The 24,209-nt window shown below is 36.9% G+C and overlaps 1 protein-coding gene across 1 annotated transcript in view; it reads right to left on the bottom strand.

Moving 5' to 3' along the window:
* DSG1 (desmoglein 1) overlaps positions 1-24,209 on the bottom strand; it is a 59,045-nt gene that overhangs the window by 17,278 nt on the left and 17,558 nt on the right. Inside the window, exons 3-7 of the mRNA XM_042961569.1 lie at positions 8,078-8,113; positions 7,691-7,822; positions 6,105-6,260; positions 3,874-4,018; positions 1,855-2,021 (exon numbers count right to left, since the gene is read on the bottom strand). Of these exons, the coding sequence (XP_042817503.1) occupies positions 1,855-2,021; positions 3,874-4,018; positions 6,105-6,260; positions 7,691-7,822; positions 8,078-8,113 (636 nt within the window). The remainder of the gene's footprint in view (positions 1-1,854; positions 2,022-3,873; positions 4,019-6,104; positions 6,261-7,690; positions 7,823-8,077; positions 8,114-24,209) is intronic.

The following is a 24,209-nucleotide window of genomic DNA, read 5'->3' as shown; positions in this document are numbered from 1 at the left end:
GCTCAAACTCCAGGACTGTGAGATCATGACCTGAGCCGAAGTCAGACACTCAACTGACTGAGCCACCCAGGCGCCCCAAGCAGTTGGTACTTCTATTTCCAGCAATGCTTATCCAGCGTCATTTAAAAGAAACAACACTTTTAAAGGCCTCATTCCTTATTATATGTCCAGGGTTGAAAAAGTTTATAAAGTGACCAAAAGTTTATAAAATGACCAAAATGGTCAGGAGGAGAGAGATTAAGGTTTACCAAGAATTAATGGCATGAAAATTCCAAACCGTAAATAATCAGCCATGGAATGTGCAAGAAGAATAAAGACATAAGAAATGATTTGCATTTCTGGGAGGTGGGAGTGGTAGGTGGAAGCAGTGGCGTTATTGATGATCCATCTTCTTGATTCTACTCAATGGTGCTTACATTTTTACAAGCTAGAAAAAATCATGAAGCCTTTTCCAGACACATGCATACACACATCCTCATTCAAGATTGTGGATATCATTTTATAGGATTCATAGTTAGAGACATCATGAGGGCTCTCCGTGGTCTCTACATTAAAAATATCTGCTCTGGTGGCCTGCCAGTGACTGCAGAGTTCCTTTAATATTTAGGGATCTTCACCACTAAAAGTCTTGTGACATGAAAGGAATTCCATTGGGCTCTTTAAGGAAGTTTAAGAGAGAAAATGTTAATAGTTAATTTCTTCTGATGGTTGTTTTCAAACAAGTGAAAAAGGAGATACAGGTGACTTAGGAACTGATAGTTTTGGGATCATTAAACAGTGTGAAAATAATCTCATTTATCCTAAATGTAGGAGTCATTAATAGGGGAATCATCATTTCAAAATAACTATAATAATTAAACTAAAATTTAATTAACTATCCATTCAAAAATAAAACTTCTTCATTTATATCCCCCAAATACATACAGACCTGGTAAATCCTATCAATATTTTTTAAAAGATGAAAATGTTGATACTTTTATATTAAATAATGGGACCACATGGCATTAATAGATTCTAACTTGATTCTAACTTGCTAACAATCACTCATTATTTTCTTATTTGTAAATGAGAAGGTTGGTCTGGATGTTACTCAATTCCTTTCCATCATACTGATTCTGTGATTCATTTCCCAAAGTAATCAGTGGTCTGTCAGTAGGTGAAATATAGGAAGGAAAAAGAAGAGTTCTGTTGTCAGATGAGCTTAGGATATTCTGGGCTAAAAGAAAGATAAACAAGTTTCTTAGCTTGTAGGAATTCTTAGAGCTTCTACCATGTTCATGCACTGTGACTCGCCAAGATGGGGGATGTAATAGCAACTGTTTCTTAAATCTATTTCATTATAGAACACATTAAAAAAATAGAGCTTTTAGGGGTGCCTGGATGACTCAGTCGATTAAGCATCTGACTTTGGCTCAGGTCATGATTTCGCAGTTTGTGAGTTCGAGCCCCGTGTCAGGCTTCGTGCTGACAGCTCAGAGCCTGGAGCCTGCTTTGGATTCTGTGTCTCCCTCTCTCTCTGCCCCTCCCCCACTCATGCTCTGTCCCTCAAAAATAAATAAACATTAAAAAATAGAAAAAAATAGAGACTTTGCCTCTGCCTTATGGATATTCTCATGTGCTTTCAGAATCTAGTTGTCTTAAATTGAGGTAATTCTTAGGTAGGATTGAATGAAAAGTGACAGTTTAAAATGTATTTGCGGAATTCTCATTTTTTTCATTTTGAAGATATTTGTTATACCATTACCATTACGTGAAAATTTAAACATATTGCTTTCTTTTTCTTTCTTAGATACTCTTGCTTTTAGAGTCACTTCCTTGGAAACTAACAAACCAATCAAAGAAAAAGAATATTACCTCTCTGTCTAGAAAATTATTCATTGTTCGAATTTCTCCAGTGTTTCTATTGATAATAAACATTGGTGAATCAGAAGGTTCCTGTCTTATGATCTTGAAGGCTATTTTTGAGTTCAAATTATTTGGTTCATCTGCATCAGTAGCATTGAGTCTCATCACCAGTGTATCTAGAAATCAAGAAAAATTGGTTGGAAATGGACAGTTTGCATTTTTGTTATAATACAGTATATTGCTTTTTTAACAAGTGTTAAAGTTGGTTGGTCCGTATAAGGTATGCTCTACCATTTTCCCTGTCTACTTCAACAGCTTAGCTCCTTTCTAAACTTTTGCCTATACAAAAAGATCACATTTTCCCAGGAACTTACACATTTCTGACAGTTAGAAAACAAAGATATGTTTTATTCTGTGTTTCCTTTTCATGTTTTAGTATTATCCTTTTTTTAAAGCCTACTGTGGTGAAACAAATGATATCAAGGCCAGACCAACTTTTTCCCAACTATAGAACTTACTAGCTATATAATCTTGGCTTCAGTGTCCACCCCTACAAATGGGGAAGATAATAGTACTGTGTTCATTGAGCTCATGAGAGAATTAAACAGTTTAATGAGAAAAAATTATAGGAAGTTCCCATTGGCTGAGTTCTGTTTTGCATGGTCCTTAGTGAAGCGGTAGGTAACAAATAGGTTTAAAGAGATGCTTAACTACATACTTTGTCTTATCCCTTATCTTTTCCGTGAATCTTATAAACAGTTTTGATGAAGGACACTAGAGAAGGAAAAGCTGCCAGTGTTCATGAGCTAGAATTCTTCTTTACATTCAGTCTTTTTTAGCACAAGTGCCTTGTCTGTAAACACAAATGCAAGAGATATCTCCCTTCTCACTGTGTGCACACACACGCACTTGCCTCTCAAGAATGGTACTAAGGAAAACAAACAGTGGATTTCTATTCCATTTTTCTTTTCTATATTGTGTGAATTTTTACAGCAAACATTTTTAGAGTGATATTTTACAAGGGATACCTATTCAAAGTATACGTTTAGTATTTTAATAAATAAAAGTACACTGTAAGGATTTTTGGAATTTATAGTAAATTATACCACTCAAAGATCAAAAGTAACTATGGTGAGTTGAAGTTTTGAATTTAAATGAGAAATCATCACTGCTGTTTTAAATATATTTAGGACAATCTTCCCTGGTGTGCTAGACAGTTAGTTTTCCCAAGTGACTCAATATTTGGCAGTTAAAATGTTGCCATTTACAGTAATCCATGAGGAGGACATTATACCTTCAGATAGTCAAAACTCTTACAAATAAATGCTCTACCAAGTTTATAGGTTTTCTGGTGCCCCGTAACTAACCACTTGGGACCATCAGCTTTCACTATGCATGAAGGGGCCAAACAAGGTTAAGGTTATAGTACATTCCAAATACATAAAATAAGTAATTTGAGTAAAAAGCAAGGAAAACCTATATTTATGACATCATATATAAAAAGGGAAAACAAGTTTTGCTTTGTGTTTATTTACTGTCAACAAAAACTCTTGAAGATTGTGGTCACAAAATAGATGGCCTGGAAGTGATTTCTACTAACGACTTGAAAGTAGGTTAACAAAAAAAAAAAAGGCAGCATGAACAGAAATGGATGAGATTTGCCCTTCAGAACAGCTGGGCTGGGAGGCTAAATTCTCCCAGTGCCCTTGCCACCACCGTACAAAGTACTTTTGGGATTTCTCCCAAGGGGTCTACAATTGAGCTGGTGCATGAGTTACATGAGAAGACCCTTCTCATTTCTTTGGAGTTGTTTCTTGTGTGTGCCAGATTGGAGCTACTTCCATAGTTAAAGGGAAGCCATTATGGAGACTTCTCGTGCTTTTCTGTTCTGGTTGCTTTTCTATACTTAATCTTTTACATTCATGATGACGTAGTACCTTCACATAGGTTGGCCTCTCGTTGCTTGGCTGTGAAGAGTGATCTGGAAGTCAGTATATTCTTGTTTACTTCATAAAATGAATTACTTACTTGCATTAGAATTTTCTTCTATTTGTCCCAGAAAAGTAGACATAGAAAATACTGGAGGGTTGTCATTTATATCCAAAACCCTGACTCTGAGCTCGAGAGGCCTCTCTAAATCTTGACCCATGGAATTCAGAGCCCGGCAATAGATCTAGGGGAGAAGATAAGAATAATTATTTGGTGCAACAGATACTTACTAAGTTTTTATTTTGTTTGGACACTATGCTAGGTGTTGTGGGTAACCAAAAAAAAAAAAAAATAAGACCTATTATTTGCTACAGAAGGTAGATGCAAGCAGTACTTAGAATCAATAAGGGGAGGCAAACACAAACTCAAAATACCATTTGAGAAAAGGTAACATGATAAGTTATTTAGAAGAAGATTTAACATACTGTAACATTATAGGGGGATGTAATTATTGAGAGAGATCTTGAAGGAGAATTTCAGCAAGTGGAACTGGGAATTGGCAAGATGTTCCAAGCAAAGGGTTTTATGGAGGAAAGAAGCAGAGTAATGAAAATGCATTATTTGAAATTAGGAGTCAGGGCTATTGGCTTGGAGGATGGGGTAAAGGAGGCATCAAAGAAAGGGAGTATTTGGTAAGCTTAAGTGGTGACTATGTGGGTGTCTGTATTATTATTGTAGCTGCTGTTATTGTTATTATTCATATATGAAGTGTACATAAGTATAATGGATGCTATTTTACCCATGTGGTATATCATATAAAAATGCATTGTGCTTCAAGAAAAGCTAATAGGTTGGCATGGTGACTCAGAGGTTTTGTGAGTAAACATTGTCAGAGGTAAGGCAGGAGTATAGATTTGGAATAGAAGGCTAAGGAATTGAAGTAGCCTAAGGAGTACAAACAGGCAGTGTGACTGAAAGCACAAACATCCATTACTGTTTGAAGGTGTTTGGGCACATGGGTTGATGGGGATTTTTTCATGTTTATTTATTTATTTTGAGAGAGAGACAGAGTGCAAGGGAGCACGAGTGGGGGAGGGGCAGACAGAGGGAGAGAGAGAATCCCAAGCAGTCTCAGAACTGACAGCACAGAGCCCCTTGTGGGTCTCGATCTCACAAGCCGTGAGATCATGACCTGAGCAGAAATCAAGTTGGACCCCAGGCACCCCTGGATTGAAGGGGCTTTAACCGAGTGAGCTTACAAGATCAAGGAAGGTTTTCTTTATTTCCTTTTCATTTTAAGTATTAACAAGTGTTGATCATGATGATAAATGGACATGGAAGCAGCCAATGGAGAAAGCAGAAGAGAGATGAAAACAAAGTTGATAGAATAAGGTTCTTGAAGAAACAGATAATTATGGAACAATGGATATCTTGGGGATAAACTCTGGGGAAAAAGCAGAAAATTAATTTTATTTTTGGATTTAATGCAGAACATTTCTGAGCTGGGGGAGAGAGAATTAATTGTGGGAATGTTTGACAGAAGGCTTCACAATTTTTAGCGAAGTTGGTCATCAGGTCAGCTGCTTAAAGTGCAAATGAAGCTGAGGGTTTGGACTTTTGTCCCAGCCACTCTCAAGAATGGAAGTGTGATTCAGTTAAGGATGGATTAGAGTATTTCCAAAGCACGTTCTGAGCTCAGGTGAGACTGAGCAATGTGAATTTATAATAAAGTATGTTTATTCAGAAAAGGCTCCCTTAGTAACTCAAAAATAATCTCTCAGGATTAGAGTTAAAGAGAAGCAATTATTCTCAACTGAATTAAAGAAAAAGAAATAAGGGGGCACCTGGGTGGCTCGGTCAGTTAAGCGTCTGACTCAGGCTCAGGTCATGATCTCATGGTTTGTGAGTTCAATTCCGCGTCGGGCTCTGTGCTGACAGCCCAGAGCCTGGAGCCTGCTTCGGATTCTGTGTCTCCCTCTCTCTCTGTCCCTCCCCTGCTCTCATTCTGTCTTGCTCTCTCTCAAGAATAAATAAAAATATTAAAAAAATATTTAAAAAAAAGGAGTAAGAGTTAGGTACTTGCCCTCCCAAACAAATATTCTAGCTTGCCACTGGAGACAGACCAGAGGCTAACATTTTTGGTAAGGCATTTTATAAAGGCATTTCTCCTAATCTTACTTTGGTTCTGTTGGGTCATGAGATGCTCATGAATTGAGACAATCAAAAATGTCTCATATTGGGATTCCTGAAATCAAATCAAATGATCTGAGCTTAAGGTATTCCAAAAATAATTTGAGCCTGAACATATGTATTACATGGAGCCCACTTACAATGAAAAAAGGGGTGACCTCTCGATCAACTATGGATGTTATATTAATTTCACCAGTTTTTTGATTAATAATGAAGATTCCATAAGGTGGCTGATCAATTCCTACTCCAGAGATGCGGTATGTAACTTGCTGGTTTGCAGCACAATCTGAGTGAATCTGCAGAGAGAGCACAGGTGAAAATATTACAGAGAGCAAATAGAAAGTGTTATGTTTGATAAACAACAGCCATCTTTCCCAAGAACTATTCAATGTGAGTACCTGTTTTCTTTTGGGAAATGCTGGAAATAGATATTTTTCTAGTTATAGCTGTAGTATTTTCCATAATAACTGGCAGTGTAATAAAAGAAATTCAATTCCATTTCTACCAAATAAGAAAATAATAAAATATCACCTTAATAAATGCAGGACTATGCAGTCACCATTCATTCATTCATTCATTCATTCATTCAACATTTACAATTGTCTGTGTTATTTTCAGGTTCTGTGCTAGCACTGGCTCTAGAGTAGGGAACTCCTTGCCCTCTCAAGGAGTTTAGCAATGTTGTCATCATATAACTTTGGTCTCCTGATTCAAAATGTTTTTTAAATGTAAAGTTTCAGAAGAGAATTTGAAGTAGATTTATGTAGGTAACAAGAGTTATCTGACGCTTTGTAGAAGTTCTTAATTCTGAAAATGGGGAGGATGTGATATCAGAAAAGTAAGGAGATCATCCCAAATAAATGACTTGTAGAAACTGGGATTCTTTCTTTGAAATAAAATATTATAGGACTCTATGCAACTCTAACTGGGGAGTCTGTACATCTATCTGAATGTGTGTATATTTGTATATGTGTTTATGTATGTATATATATTTTTGTCTGTGAATCTGTGTGTGGGGATGTATTTATGAGTGTGTGTGTGTGTGTGTGTGTCTTTGTACAAAGGAAGATATACAAGAGAATATGAAAGAGAGTGCATTGTGAATTCTTACTTAAAAAGCCAAAAGTAGGTATTCAATTCTAATCAATCAAGGCAGAAAGAATACACATTGAAATAGTCCCTCTGAGTATGCTGAGTGTTAAATTCATTATTTAAATCACTATATTTTTGGGGGCGCATTGTGGCTCAGTCAGTTAAGTGACTGATTTTGGCTCAGGTCATGATCTCATGGTTCATGGGTTTAAACCCCATTTGGGACTCTGTGCTTACAACTCAGAGCCTGGAGTCTGCTTCCGATTCTGTGTCTCCCTCTCTCTGCCCCACCCCTGCTCGTGCTCTGTCTCTCTCTGCCTCTCAAAATAAATAAAAAATGTTAAAAAAAAATTTAAATCACTATATTTTTCTACCTAGAATTTGGGTAACATATGGTCACTTGTATTTATTTTACCAATGAGGTTAGTCAATGTTTGTTTACCCATGTGCCTAAATTTCTTAATTTATCCTTTTAGTGGTTCAGTTTTCATAATCTAAGTGACTATAATTCTGTTTTGTGTTATAACTTCTTGGTGATTTATACTCATAAAATATTTAAAAGGCATTTTCTTTTGAGCTTTAACCACCCCATCCATTCTGACTTTCGATTCTATGCTTTGGGGTGGATACTTACTTTGGCAATTGGGTTCCTCTTTGAATTGTCTTCACCTTCACGACAGGCTGCAGCGAACTTGATCCATTCACGTTTTTGCCTCCTGATTGAATGCCACTTGATGGTGCCATTTTTGGTGTTGTAATCTCTTACCTTGAATGGGCAGGATAAAGTAGTAGTATCTATTAACTTTTATTCAGAATTCTCACTCCACTGAAGGTTTTGGAGGAGAGGGTATTGTAATGTCAGAGAGGATGTTTAATTGGGAAAAATTTTTGATAATCTATTAATTTTAGCATAACATTCATTTTACTTATACGGGTGAATTTTCTTTGGAAAATATGTTGTGACTCCCAAACCATTTTCTCAATTTTTAATTTGGAAAAAAATAGATTTGCTGTATATTACCTGGATTCGAAATTCACTGTTAACTTCCACCACCACCTATAAGAAAACAATATAATCACAACAGTTAATTTTTAATTAAGTGCTTTATAATTCATGTTATCCAATCATTTAAAAAAAATCAAACAAGTCTTGTGAGTCATTAGAATTATTTTATCATTCTGGATAGCAGATGGATCTTTCTTAACTCTCAGGTCTTGTGATGATACTGTGGATTCCTTTTCATTTTGTTTTTACTTTTTGGTTATGCTTTTCTTCTTTTTAATTTCTTTTATTTTTTAACCTCTTTTTCATTCTTCACCTACGCAGATACTCATTATCATATGAGCTAGGACATTGAACCCAGGAGGAGTGAGCGTTGGAAATTTAGGCTTTCTTAGTAAATCTTGTGCCTGAAAAGCTAGAGATACTCTAATGCTGTTCAGTGATATTCAACAGTAAGGTATGATACTTAAACTTTTGACTATAGTTTCAGGATCTGACTAGTCATAGATGGAATAGAAAATAAAATGTTTTGGAGTGAGGAAAGGATATGAAACAGGAAGTATCTGAAAAGTTTCAGAATATTTGCTCCTTCACATTCTAATCCTAAATGGGAGATTTTCAAGTGTTTTTATTTTTATTTATTTTTTATTTTTTAAAAAATCTTTATTTATTTTTGGGAGAGACAGAGAGAGAGAGAGAGAGAGAGAGAGAGAGCGCATGAGCAGGGGAGGGGCAGAGAGAGAGGGAGACAGAGAATCTGAAGCGGGCTCCAGGCTCTGAGTTGTCAGCACAGAGCCCAACGTGGGGCTCGAACTCACAGACAGTGAGATCATGACCTGAGCCAAGGAAGCTTAACCGACTGAGCCACCCAGGTGCCCCTCAAGTGTTTTTGAAAGTCTTAAGATGGTATATTTGCTTTGAGATATGAGAATAAATAGGCCTACGATAAAAGCAAAGAATTTCTTTCCTCTGTAAAATGAGTTCCTGTTTGATGTTTCATGCTAACACTAAAAAAAAAAAAAAAAAAAAAAAAAGTGATATAAATGCATCTTCCCATAGCAAGAAGAAATTGCAGGCATTTAGGGACAAATTAGTGGGTAGCAGTTTCCATTAGTCTCTTCTTCAGATTTAAGTAATTTCCCTGTCCAACAAACAACTACTTAGGCAGAGCTCTGCCTCGTTTTGGCTCTGGCCTCAATCGTTACATATGATTTGTTTTTTGTTTTTTTTTTTTAATTTTTTTTTTTTCAACGTTTTTTTTTTTATTTATTTTTGGGACAGAGAGAGACAGAGCATGAACGGGGGAGGGGCAGAGAGAGAGGGAGACACAGAATCGGAAACAGGCTCCAGGCTCCGAGCCATCAGCCCAGAGCCTGACGCGGGGCTCGAACTCACGGACCGCGAGATCGTGACCTGGCTGAAGTCGGACGCTTAACCGACTGCGCCACCCAGGCGCCCCTCGTTACATATGATTTGTAAGTGAAAGATCAGGATAATTTAAATTACTTTTCTCTAAAACCCTAAAACATTTCTAAAAAGACAGACACTTATATGTTAAGTTTAATATATCAATATACTTGGGGCGTCTGGGTGGCTCAGTCGGTTAAGCATCCGACTTCGGCTCAGGTCATGATCTCGCAGTCTGTGAGTTCGAGCCCCGCGTCAGGCTCTGTGCTGACAGCTCAGAGCCTGGAGCCTGTTTCAGATTCTGTGTCTCCCTCTCTCTGACCCTCCCCCGTTCATGCTGTCTCTCCCTGTCTCAAAAATAAATAAATGTTAAAAAAAATATCAATATACTTAAGACATAGTAAAATACCTATCTAAAAACTTAGTGTATTTGAAGGCTAGTTGCATTTATTAAGTTTTAACTTGCACTTAGAATCATTAAAGTTGGTGTAAACCCTTGTGTTTATTTCTCTCTAAATAAGAAATTTTCAACTTCTATTTCAATTTTTTCAGAATTGCAAAGTATGAAAATTATTATTATGATTAGATTTCATCTGTATCATTGATAAAAGAAATTATAGCTCCATTATAATATACTAATAGTAGTAATTTTAAAATATAGTAAATTACTTTTTATAGTTTCAGTCTCACCACTAGATAAAAATAAAATTTTGCTTTCTAAGTACCTGTTGTTAAAAATTATTATAAATGATACTTCAGGAAAATATGTATTTTTTGGTTAATAAGAGTAGTGTAAAGAGATAATTTTTTTATAGGACTGATATATTCATTGTGTATTATTTTTAATGTTGATTATTATTATCACTGTTACAATTCACTGAATGGTGACTAATTACTAGACAACATATTTAGAGAAATCCATGCGTTCAATCTTCAGAAATAACATGTGGTCAATACTATAATTTAATTATCTCTATTTTACAGGTGAGGAAATTGAGTTTTGGACATTAATTTATGGCTAAATACCCTCCACAACAATTCAGCGTAAATTTGTGCTTGAGGTGTGGGTTTTACAATAAAATATAAGATAGCCTGTTCCAACTAAATTACTAAATACAACATACTGCAATGAATTGACGTTACAACTTTGAGAAGTCAAAACATTCTGATTTTAATCTAATCTCATATTAGCCTTATGATTAGGAATATTTATGTATAATAATAACAATAATAATAGTGATTCTGGGCAGAAAAAAGTAGATGGCCCAAATGGTTTGGACAAGTAACTGAAAAGTTAGTATAGAGTCCCTTGCGGGTGCAGAATTAAGATGATGTTACTTTTTGCTACCTGTGAACTCATGGGCACTCTTTTCTCTCTCATTTGTGGGTGTGGAATGGGGGTGTGGAGATGCCTTATTTGTCTATTTGGAAGCCGTTTCTTCATAGCTACAGAAGTGTGTAGGCATCTGTTATCTGTCTTGCACTTCCCTGACCACACTGCAGTGTCAGAGCCTACTGTTTGTTTTGGAGAACTATGCCAGATGACTAACAAACCTTCCAGCTTTATGAAGCTGGGTCATTCTTTTTCCCATGAGAGGCAATTTAGGCAGAAGACCAAGTAAGTTTCACCATAGTGTCAGCCTCTCAATTGAATCAGTAATTAAAAACTGCCAAGTCTGCTTAAAAATATGTTGTGTTGACATAGCCTTATTGTCTTTTGCTCAGTGTCTAGAATAAATGCTGAAACGAAGTCACTACTGGATGTTCAAAGGCAAAATAATGAGATAAAAAGAGCACTTGGTAGAGTCAGAACGCTTTCAATGTACTTCCCAAATTCTCTAAGCCTTAGTTTTCTCATTTTCAAAATGACAGGGGTAGACTAAATTATATATGGTTACCTTTCCAGTTCTAACACTAAATCTCTGTGTGCAGTTGGAAAATATCAAAGTTTTTTGATCACGGAAAAGGCATGATAAAATTGTGGGTTTAAAAGATTACTCTGACCACAGGTGGTGGCAAGAGACAGGATTATAGGCCACAAGCAGTGGAGTGTTCCACATCAAATCAGGCCAGAGATGAGGAAGAGCCGAAGCCGAATAGGAGCAGTGGCAGTGGTAACGGACCAGAAAGATCAAGAGAGAGATTCCACATGGTTGAATATGACAAGGTCTGAGAGTCAAGAGAAGGAAGAAGCTGAAATGATGGCCATTTAAAAAAAAATTTTTTTTTTAACATTTATTTATTTTAAGAGACAGAGAGAGGCAGAGCATGAGCAGGGGAGGGGGAGAGAGAGAGAGAGATACAGAATCTGAAGCAGGCTCCAGGCTCTGAGCTGTTTGTTAGCACAGAGCCTGACACGGGGCTCGAACTCACGAACTGCAAGACCATGGCCTGAGCTGAAGTTGGACACTCAACTGACAGAGCCACCAGGCACCGCCCCTCCACCCAAATGATGGCCATTTTAAACCAAGAGATGAGGGGCAAGGCAGTTGCAGAATTGATCAGGTTAGAATACATTGATTTTGAGATGCTAGAGAAATGGTCGGGTGAAGGTGCTTAGCAATTTGATATACGTATCAGCACCATGAACAGTAGTTCAGGCCACATACACAGATTTGAGGGACATCTGCTTGGGTAGGGCAGTTTAAATCATGGGAGAATTTGAAGACCCAAAAGAGGAAATACAACAAAGAAACAGCCTGTGGCTGAGCGTGAAACTAGGGGAATTCCTACATTGATGGAATAGGGAACAGTGACAGAAACAAGTGACAAAGAAAAAGAGAAGAGAAATAGCCAAAGAAATGGGAAGAAAATATAATGCAGTGTCACAGATGTCAAAGGAAGAGAGAAATGAAGGAGAGATCGGATGTGAACAAGTGTCAGGTGGCATAAAAGACTTGAGCAAAGTGAATCCTGAGAATGCCTGTGACCTTCAGGAGAATCCTTCCGGCTGGATGGAACAGGTCCCTCCTGACTGAAAGGATTAGGGAATAAGATGGAGGGGAAGAGAACGTAAAGATGGCCACTTTCCTGGGTGATTTGTTTATAAAAGGAAACAAAAATGGTATCATAGAATTAGATGTGGTGTCCAAGGAAATATTCTGGGAGAGGGAGAAATGGATTTTTGAAGGTGAAGAAAATAGATTTTGATTTGAGAGAGAGGTTCAAAAAGAAATTAGTTGGTAGAAGTGTAATGGAGAGAGCAGGAGGGAATAGGCAAAAAAAAAAGGGCTCTGAACGCAGACGAAGGAAGAGACGAAGGAAGAGAAAAGATCAGAGATTAAAGTCAATAGACTATGAGAGGAAGTTGAAGAAAATCGTCTGATTGATCTAGACCGTGTCCATACAGTAAGGATAAGGTGGTTTTCTGTCAGAGTACTTTGGATTCCTAAATAAATTGGAAATATGTGCTGTGGAGGCTTGTGATGGAAATTCACTTAGAAATGAATACATTTTTAGTTTTCTTCTTTTGATAGTGAGGTTTACATTTCTTTGCAAATAATAAAATGGTCTTGAAAGTATTAAGTGATTTCTACAAGGAAACCTCTCATATATAATAATTGGGAGGTTGTCTTCCATAGCCACTTGTTAGTCATTAAGCATGAACTGCTAATGTATCGGATAACTGTATATTACATCCCAAGGATGAACCTGAGACAAAGCTAAAATATAATAATTTGCTTCTTTCGATAAACCTCCTCTTGTGTCTTTGTATTACTATCAGTTTGGAGTTGACAACACCTTCATAGGTTGATTTCTCTTATTTGTTCATTGGTTTATTTATTTATTTGATAGATTTGTATCAAATGTGTATTATGGGGATCCAAGGCTGGATTAAGTCTTTTAAAGGGCATAAGCTCTAAAAATACGATAGTAAACTTTAGGTGAAATGTAAAGTAAATGTAATAAAACACCATAGAACTAAGTGTTGGGGGAAATTCAACCTGATTGTTTCCATGTTTAATTTCTTGATTTTTTTGGAATGTGTAGGGAAAGAAAAATATCAATTATCCCACAAATGCCTTTGGATGCTCTTGCTTTGTGTAATTGAACATCTATTGAGCAATCTTGCATTATGGTGCAAGGGCATTATGAAGGATCCAAAAGTAAATCAGACACAGAATCTGCCCTCAAATAACTTACAGTCAAGTAGTTTTATGAGCAACAGACAACCATTATTTTGTGGAGATGTGGTTTTTCATTAGGCAAGTATAAAAGGCTGCACCCTATTCTCGTAGACCAATTGAGAATATAAATCAGCAGCCAATGGCACTTAAACTAATTCAACCTGCCTAAATCCATTAAAGGAATTTGCATAGCAAGCATAACCAACAAGAGTGGCCTGTCCCAGCACTCTGCAAGGGCGTTCCCTCACTGATGGAAGCATAATAAATAACTACAGTGATGAGCATACTTTCTGCCTTTTCGTTAGGCAATGCATGTTTGGACATGGGAATACTCAGCACCAATGTCCTTGAAGAATGTAGAGTGGACAGAGTTATCAGAAACTAAGTACTCTGGGTATACACAAGAGTGTTTTTTTCTATATTCATAAGACTTATTAAATAGGTGAATCTTGTCCCTTGCGGGCCAAACCTTCAAATTTATTGAGATAGCATTCTCGGTGCTTCAGGTTCTTCTGTTACCTAAATCAGGCATGGCAAAATGTTTATCCTCTTTGGCAACTCAAACTAATTAAATGATGATAAACTTGCAGTCCCTGTTTTCACAAAGGTGCAAGAAGACTCTGATCCTAAATCCACAGTCAAGAACACTGTGTAAATGGAAATTATTTTCCTTAAATAGAATTTGTAAATCTTACTGAGCAGGTGAACAGAAATATTTCCATTTTCTATAAAATATTTTACTGATGTACAATTATCCATAATATATATCACTGTAAATCACTATATGCACAAGAAAGCATGAAGAATCCTCTCTTTTGCTTGTCTTCTGTTTGGTCTGTACTAGTTTGTTAATCCTTCTCTTGCTTTATGCATCAGTGAACACAATTACGGGAATTGAAGATGTCCAGTTCAAATAAGTTGATGAACTATGTAATAAAATATGTATTGTTTTCTGTGTATTTTAGCCTGTGCTGAGAAATACTCTGAAAAACTCCTGCTTATATTCCAAATGATTTCAGCTAAGTTCAAATTGTGGAGCAGGGTTATCAGGTGGTCAGAGGTTTTCTTTTGAAAGGAAATAGTAACCATGGAAAGAGCAGCAGCCAGGCTGGTATTATAAGCTGTGCAAATTGGGTTATTCTTGGTAATTGATAAAGATAGGCGTATTTGTTCTTTGAGTGTGAGTTGCAGAAGTTTTGCCTCTATAGAATTTGACGCCTTGAGATTTGTATTGATTTGTGTTGACTAATTGAATCTGGCAAAGTTGCAAGTAATTTTCAGAAATCATTAGAACTATAGAAAGTCTACTGGTTCTATTTTACTTTCCTACAGTGGCCCTGCCATACATTTTCTTATTGTCACAACCATTCACAGAGATCTCTTGTATTTGGTACATAGGCAACATTGTTCTCTAGCCTAGAATATATTCCATATACCTCCTCCTCCCCCCGCCCCCCAACAATGCACTAACTTCATGGAAACAGAAAAGAAAGAACAATAAATGAGGGGTCAATAGCATTTCTTTGGCTTGCAGAATGTTAACAGGTATAAGCCATTGCCTGTCTAGGCGGCTTGTCTAAATAATGGAATAGTGGTGTGGCAGTCTTGCTTGTTGTAAGAGCAGATTCTTCAGCTTTCTTCTCCCTGATGTAACCCACTAATCTGAACAAGGTCTAAAAGGTATATTAAACAGACTACACAAAATACACATAAACAGATGGTTGCTCAGCTCACAAATGGATTTGCATTAAATATATTGCCTGTTTAAATGTCTTAAAGGTTTTGGGGCACCTGGGTGGCTCAGTCAGTTAAGCGTCCAACTTTGGCTTGGGTCCTGATCTCTGTTTGTGAGTTCGAGTCCTGCATTGCGCTTTGTACTGACAGCTCAGAGCCTGGAGCCTGCTTTGGATTCTGTCTCCCTCTCTCTCTGCCCCTCCCCCACTCATAGTCTGTCTCTCTCAAAAATAAATAAACATTAAAAAATGTCTTAAAGCTTTTTAAAATTGCCTAAGTATGCTCTCTACTGTAGATTTTTACTTATTCTAGACTTTGAATGGAGAAGAATAAAGACTTCACATAGATTTTTTTCCTTTCTTTTTTTTTTTTCTTTTTTTTTTCTGGTGAGAGCATACATTCATAGTGAGGCTAGCCATAAGCTAAGTAGAAGAATTTGCTATCAAGGTAGTTAATTTTCAGGGGAAAACAAAAGTATTTTGTAGCAGAAATAGATTATATAACTACAAAGGATATTTATCCAGATCATCTGGTAAAATCTGCCGTAAGAATAAATTATGATTTTTCAAACCCTAGAAAGCAAAATGTTTTACCAGAAAAGTTACAATAACAGGAAAAAGAAATGTTTTAATTCATTATGCAGTAAGTTCTTTGAGAAATACATCTCATAAGACAAATGAGAAATTTGTAACTGATTCCAAGGTAAAATATAGCAACAAACAAACAATCCACAAAGAAAAAACCAAAACTTTCCAAATTCAGAAAATAAAGCACAAATGTCCAGAAACGTCTCTACAAAGAAGAAAGGTCAATGAGGATACATGATTTTGATAAAATGATACATTTTACTGAAGAATGACTAATTAGACAATGACTGTTTAAAGGAGTTTCATAGGATGTAATTAATTAGAAATAATCATAAAAATAAAGAAATAAGGTATATTATGCATTAAATGAAAGCACATAAGCATCTGAATAAACTAATCAAATTAAACTGTAATAGGCCTTAATGGATCAGATTTAAATGAAATTAAAAATAAAAATATTTGAGGGGCGCCTGAGTGGATCAGTCAGTTAAGCATTTTAGTTCGGCTCAGGTCATGATCTCGGAGTTCATGAGTTTGAGCCCCACATTGGGCTCTGTGCTGATAGCTCAGAGCCTGGAGCCTGTTTCGGATTCTGTGCCTCCCTCTCTCTCTCTGCCCCTCCCCCACTCACGCTGTCTCTCAAAAATGAATAGTCGCCAGCAAAAATTTAAAAATAAACAAAAAATAAAAACATTTGATTACTCGGCAATACACAGATGCTCCTATACAAGTGCTCATTAATCCTTACTCATCCCAAATTATATTAACTGATCCTAAAAATCCATTAAAAATTCCATGGAATAGGGCTAGTCTTCTAAAGGCAGCTTGGAACTAAAGCTACCAGCTTATTGATGCTTATTCGTAACAAATCCACTGCTATGACCACTTTTACTTAATAAACTGAATTCAGACCAACCAGCATGTTTGAATCAAAGGTCTGACCTGTTATTGTAGAAACCCAACAATCCAGTTCAAAACTTAAGCAAGTAGAAACAAATATGACCCACAGGACTATATGCTGCCAAATTGGAGGGTGATTTGCCTGGCACTTGCCTCTTTGGATAACATTAACCTTCCTGTGAGAAAGACTCTGATTTTAAAATTCCCAACAGAAGTGAAATTTGATGCAGCAACTCAGTGTTATCTTTATTATCTCTAAAAAGAGAAAATTAATGACGTGTGAAGGAGACGGTGATAAAACATCTCATTACATTTGTCTGACCATCAAACACAACTTTCATATCAGTCATTGCTGATTTTCCAGTAGTAAGAACCAGTATCATAATAATTATACTCACTCCTTAATTATAGCTATTCCTTCACTTATTATATCATTTACAAATCTCCCAGATTGTCATGGTTTTTGACATTAAAAAATGTTTTAAATAAATCATAGCTTAGCAGTGTGGGGCTTTTGATATTAGTGTTATGAATCCCAAACATATCTGGAACCAATGAGACAGTTTGGATTGTGAGGCCAGTCGCAAATTGCTATGCTTTTTAATTTATATGTATCCTATTTTTATAGTGAATTTGCCAGCAGAGTTACCCAAAGAATGGAAAAATGTTTAGGGTAAAAATCAGGACACACCTGTGATATTAGTTTAAGAGCCCCCCTGCAAAAAGGAATTTGAACAACCAAATGCTATCGAGCAGCGATAAGACCTCCCCAAAGTCAGTATTTTCCCGGCATGACTTAGCACTGACTTCAGTATCAGAGATGTGATAGGGTGAGTTGACACTGATGCATTAATATGCTCGAGTCTTCAATTAAGGAGAGAAACACTATTTAAAAATCTAGTTCATAAAATCACCTTGTCATTAACATAAACTTTTAATGGGTTTAGGTTAGAAATAACACTAAATAACACTTTCTAAAAAAGTTCTCACTTGTTCACAATGAGCATGATTATGAGGGTTTTTTTAACAGAATCCACTTACCAGAAAAATGAACAGCACTGCAGCTGTTCTAACAAAGTGCCAGTCCATTGCAGCTGGGTTCTCTTACATCCAAGACCAAGGGAGTTTTGTTTGTTCTTCTCTGTTCTTTTTCTTTCCCCCACTCAGCTGGTGTCTGATTAAAATAATTTCTCAGTAGATGTTCTTACATGCAGGCTTTGAGGTGTTTCTGCCTTCTCTGGGAGAAGAACTGAAGGTACGTATAACCAGTCTAGATCCCCACCCTAAAAACTTGGGCTGGTCTCACTGAAATGCTTGACAAGATCATCATTGCTCCCAGGTAAAAGCTTAGGGACACACCCTTCTTCCAGTTGAAAGGCAGCTCTCTGTGGGGCTGGAAGATTCACTTCTTTAATGAAGGCTTTCACTGTCAAGCATCTAAAATGATCAGACGTATGGAGAGTTATACACTTGATAGGGGCTTTCCCTGTGCTTTATTTATAAGCTGCTTAAGCTTCTCTCTTAAACAGGCAAGTGTAGTCTGGATGCTGATATTATTCAAAAAGGATTATCTGGTTCAGACTAATAATAGTAAGAACCTTCAGGTCAGAGTCAAAAATCATAAACTTTCCATTTCAGTGGATGTTAGAAAATATTCAGTCATTTTTTTAAGTTATTGTAAAAGAAACAGAAAATTTGCTGATGTTAAGAGTGAGGATTTTTTTAAAAAGTGTTAATCCAAACAAGCAAAACTATGATACTTACTGTTATAAGGTCCTCTGCATATGTCACAGTTCCCTTTAAGCAGACAGCTGGAGTCCAGGAAGCCTCTCTTTTCTCTCTAACCGAGTGTCTTCTCTCCTCAAGTACTTTTCCCTTTTTAAGGTTCTGCCCTTATCAAATGTAGCAAAACAAAATTTAAAATATCTCTAAGCCAGATTAAATGTAAAAATCAAGACCACCAATTAAAATCTTGTCAATAGTTTTACAAATGAAGATCACTGCCTGAAATGCTAATGAAAATCCAGAGAGAGCTGCTCTGCAGGTGAGGTGGGTGAAAAGTCAATGACGAGTCCCAAGCACAGAGCCAAGAATCTGGATAGCGAGCCAATTAGAACATGGGGAATACACTGAAGAAATGGCTGCCCACACATGCAAATGGGAGACTGAAGGCAGCCCTGGAATTTATGAAAATAGTGACTCTCACAGGGCAACACTGAAAGTGTTCTTGGGTTATGCTCTCTTCACCTGGCAGCGTATAGTATACATATCGTGAGTGGTGGGAAATCTTGAAATGGCAGTGTGGAACAAGAGATCCAGCTGAGAAGATGTTGATTATGGTCAAAAAGACACAAAGCATATCTCAGAAAGAGAGGATATCTCTGAGGGTCCGAGGCTCTACCAAATGCAGTCATTTCATTACAGATGTGTGGCAAAGAAGGTCCCTCAATGGTGGTTTGAAATTTCATGCCATTCCTCATGGAGCTTAGAGAGAAGGAAATGCAATGCCTGTATGTAGTTTCAGTGAATAAGAATGCTACTGATAAGAATTGATCGTTATGAATAAATGAAATAAGAGGAATAGTCTCAGGCCAAATTTCTCTTAGGGGAGTAAGATAGAATGTGAGTGTTGACCTATGACTTAGTCTGAGCAAGATATTAGTAGTAGGATTGTATGACTGTGAATGACTGAAAACTCACTGAGCACCAGAGATGAGAGGATCTTCTCTTTCACCTTTTCAGTGGCAAGTGAATGTTTTATCCACCTTGAATTTTGGGCATGGTGCTAGGCTATGCACAGGCCCTCTTCATCCATTGAATGCCCTTTCCCCTGGCCCAACCCTGGCTCCACCCCTAACTCAAAGCCCTACTCCCAGAGTCCCAGGCACCTAGAGCCTTTGTCGGCAGTGATCTCTCCAGCAGCTCTCTGGAGAGGAGGTGTGACAGAACCTTAATGTTGCAGAGCAGTGGCTCTCCTGATTGTCCCATGAGAACGAGTGACATTAAGCACAAGTAGGAAAGGGAGTTTATGAATCATCATTCCTCCCCCTTCACTTCTTTCCCTGCCTTTTCCTCTTTCCTACTATCTTCATCTCCTTAGAACGGTGTTGTCTAATGGAACTTTCTGAAACGTGGAAGGAAGTGTTCTCTATCTGTGCTATCCAGTGCAGTAGTCACTACCCATCTGTGGCTACTGAGCATTTGAGATGTAGCTAATATGACTGAATTTTTAACTCCATTTAATAGCTAATTTAAGTTTAAATAACCACATGTGGCCAGTGGTTAACATATTGCACAGTGTAGAGAGGTGAGAGCATCATTGCTTTTATTATCTTCTGTCTCGTCCTAAACCTTAATGCTTGTTCTTTAGAAATTTAACTCCCTTTAATTAAATCTGCTATATTCCTTTTCTCATATGGGAGACTTCTAGCTTTCTGAGTTTCCATTTAATGCCTTTTGCTTCCCTTTCCTTTATGAACTCTTGTTATGTGAGTTTACCCAGTCCCTTTTCCTCCTTAGTGATCCTATTTCTTGATGACAATGAGTTAAGATACTCTAAAACACAGTCAACACAAACCCCTCCCATTTCTATATTCACATTTTCTCAATTATTTCTTCCAGCCACTTTATCTGTGATTTCATATCACACTGTCACATAACATTGCTACACAAGTTGGTTTCTGGTCTCACCAGACCCTGTTTCTATCTGATATTGGTTAGTGTGGGAGTTACCACATATATACCAACAGTTCTTGTTTCTAGAAATTTTATGAAATTTGGGGTAATTTCTGTATTTGGAATTTCCCCAAGAAGCTGACAGATTTTTCTGACAGGGATCAAAGTTCTCCTGGGAAGGGATTTTCCTCTCTCTCATGAGGCACTGCAAACTCTAGAATGTCTTCTTAAGTGCCTACTTTCTATATTTGTTCACAGTTTGAGATACTGTAATACCTTCTTGAAAGACAAAATAATCAGCATCTTTCACTAAAGGTGATGGATTCTATGAATCTAGAATGTCTTAAGCCTAATTAAAGTAACTGACCATTCTATCTCCCTTCATATACATAATATCCATAGCATGGATTCATATATTTCAGAGAAACCCTATGAAATATGCTTTGATGTCATATGTGGAACTCTGCTTTCATATGTGTCAAATTGCCCTAATCAGCTCCACAAATTGTTTAAAAAAATAAGGGAAATAAAATAAATCTTAAAAATAGAGAAATTGAGGTAACTATATTAAGGATAATATAAACAAAAATGTTTGTATTTGTCTCTAGATTAATGTTCCTTTGAGATGTATTGATTTCAGATCTTGTTCACATTTTTTAAAATCACAGTATTTCTCAGTAAGTCACAGGAAAGTCTGGGGGCATGGAGGCTGCTATTATTTTTTTAAAGCTATTTAGGGGCACCTGGGTGGCTCAGTCGGTTGAGCGTCTGACTTCGGCTCAGGTCACGATCTCACGGTCCATGAGTTCGAGCCCCGCGTCGGGCTCTGTGCTGACAGCTCAGAGCCTGGAGCCTGTTTCTGATTCTGTGTCTCCCTCTCTCTCTGCCCCTCCCCTGTTCATGCTCTGTCTCTCTCTGTCTCAAAAATAAATAAACGTTAAAAAAAAAATTTAAAGCTACTTATTTATTTTTATTTTTATTTTTTTTTAACGTTTTAAAAAAAAATTTAAAGCTATTTATTTATTTTTATTTTTATTTTTTTTTTAACGTTTAAAAAATTTAAAGCTATTTATTTATTTTTATTTTTATTTTTTTTAACGTTTTATTTATTTTTGAGACAGAGAGAGACAGAGCATGAACAGGGGAGGGGCAGAGAGAGAGGGAGACACAGAATCAGAAACAGGCTCCAGGCTCTGAGCTGTCAGCACAGAGCCCGACGCGGGGCTCGAACTCATGGACCGTGAGATCGTGACCTGAGCCGAAGTCGGATGCTCAACCGACTGAGCCACCCAGGCGCCCCAAAGCTATTTATTTTTAAGAGAACAAGCGTGCAACAGAGAAAGAGGAAGACATAGAATCCCAAGCAGGCTCGGCACTGTCAGCTCAGAGCCCGACGTGGGGCTTGAACCCATGAACTGTGAGATTATGCCCTGAGCTGAAACCAAGAGTCGGATGCTTAACTGACTGAGCCACCCAGGTGCCCTTGGAGGCTGCTGTTTAGATTAAAAGATACTTTTCTTTTAATATGTAACAACCAAATATAATGTCTGACCCTTCATTAGATCCCTGATTTGAACAAAACAGCTATAGAAATAACTTTGGAGATATTTGGCAAAATTTAAATATAGACAGGGAATTATTATAAATTTTATTAGGTTATGTAGTAATATGTCTTTATTTTTAAAGACACTGCTAAATTATGCATGGGCAAAACTGGTGACAAAAATTTTCCTTATGGTACAGGTGCCTAGGTGGCACAGTTGGTTAAGCGTCTAACCCTGGATTTCGCCTCAGGTCATGATCCCATGGTTCGTGAGTTCCAGCCCCGAGTTGGGCTCCACGCTATCAGTGCAGAGCCTGCTTGGGATTTTCTCTCCCTCTCTCTCTGCCCCTCCACAGCTTGTGCACTCTCTCTCTCACACACACAAAATGAATACATAAACTTAAAAAGAAAAGAAATTTTCCTTATGGTAATTTAGCAATAACATAGGGTGAATGTGGCAAAAAGTTAATTGTTAAATCTAAATAATAGTATATGGTTTTCTCTTTGATTTTCTGTATATTTGAAAAATTTCATAGTGACATTTAAAATAATGGTTTGACGGGGCGCCTGGGTGGCGCAGTCGGTTAAGCGTCCGACTTCAGCCAGGTCACGATCTCGCGGTCCGTGAGTTCGAGCCCCGCGTCGGGCTCTGGGCTGATGGCTCGGAGCCTGGAGCCTGTTTCCGATTCTGTGTCTCCCTCTCTCTCTACCCCTCCCCCGTTCATGCTCTGTCTCTCTCTGTCCCAAAAATAAATAAAAAACGTTGAAAAAAAATAAAATAAAATAAAATAATGGTTTGAAGTAGGTGTTGACAAATTATAGCCATGGGCCAAATTGGTCCCACTGCCTTTTTTCTTATTTTATTGAAAAAAATTGCTTACTTGCTTATGTATTGTCTGTGGCTACTTTTCCTCTGTTGCAGCAGAATTGAGTAGTTAGGACAGAGTGGCCTGCAAACCCTAAAATAACTACTTATCTGGCTTTTTACACAAGTTTTCTGACCCCTGCACTAGGTGAACAGATTATAATTTGTAATACAAAATATGACTCATTAGTAAATTAGTTGTCTTAGGAGAATCCACAAAGTTGATTCAAAGTGTATGAGCAGAAATCCTGACTGGAAGTAACCACCAACGTTAATGCAGTTAATCACCGAGGAAAAGATACATCTTTATAATATAAATATATTTTTAGTTTTATGTTTTCAGAAAGACTGTTTAATTGCCTAGAACAATCTATGGCCCAACTCTTCTGCCTTTCTTTTAAACCCGATTTAAGGAAAATCTTAATTTTATTTTTTTCTAGTCAATTCTAGAATAAGAATTTGATAGCATCACATCTTAACGTATTTTTCTCTATATAGAAAGAATGTTCATGAACAGGGAAAAAAATATCAGATGATTTTGAGGTCCTTGGGATGTATCTTAAAACTTAAATATTTTATGATAAAATAACAGTGGTTAGAGACTAAGCTATTATTAAAAAATTAAAAAAATAATTTTAATTGTGCATCCACTTCATTTTCATTGCTATGCTAGGCATTGTAGAACATTCAAAATCATTTTGAACTTTCCCTTACAGAGGTTACTCTGTAGCTGCAAACATACTGAAATAGAACTATTGTTATTCTCTTCTGGAAGGCTTTCTTACTCACTTACCTGTATATATTGGCTACCACCCCTGTGGACTATTTGGATTTCATGTGCAAGTTCAGTCCTTCATTTTACTTACAGTAAATTATCATCAGTACAGTTCTACGACACACACACACACACACACACACACACACACATATGCATATATACACACACGCATATATATATATATATATATATATATATATATATTTTTTTTTTTTTTTTCCTACTACATGCTTTGACTATACTAGGAACTGGGGTTACAAAGATGAATATCCAATGGTTCTTGCCCTCACATGGCTCCAGGCTAGCTGGAATGGGAAAGACAACAGATTTTCCCCCGACTTGCTAAATAGAAACAAACATGGGGTACATTGGGAACCCTTAGCCCTGTTTTGTTGAAGATGATGTTGGAGAAATCTTACAATGTTAAAGACTACACCTGTAAGACATAATAAAGCTGATTTTTATTTATTTTATTATTTTATTATTTATTTTTTAAAATTTTTATTTATTTTTGAGATAGAGAAAGAGCATGAA

Source organism: Panthera tigris, chromosome D3, assembly GCF_018350195.1.
Source record: "Panthera tigris isolate Pti1 chromosome D3, P.tigris_Pti1_mat1.1, whole genome shotgun sequence".
NCBI lineage: Eukaryota > Metazoa > Chordata > Mammalia > Carnivora > Felidae > Panthera > Panthera tigris.
This window is presented reverse-complemented; position numbering and strand designations above follow the sequence as displayed.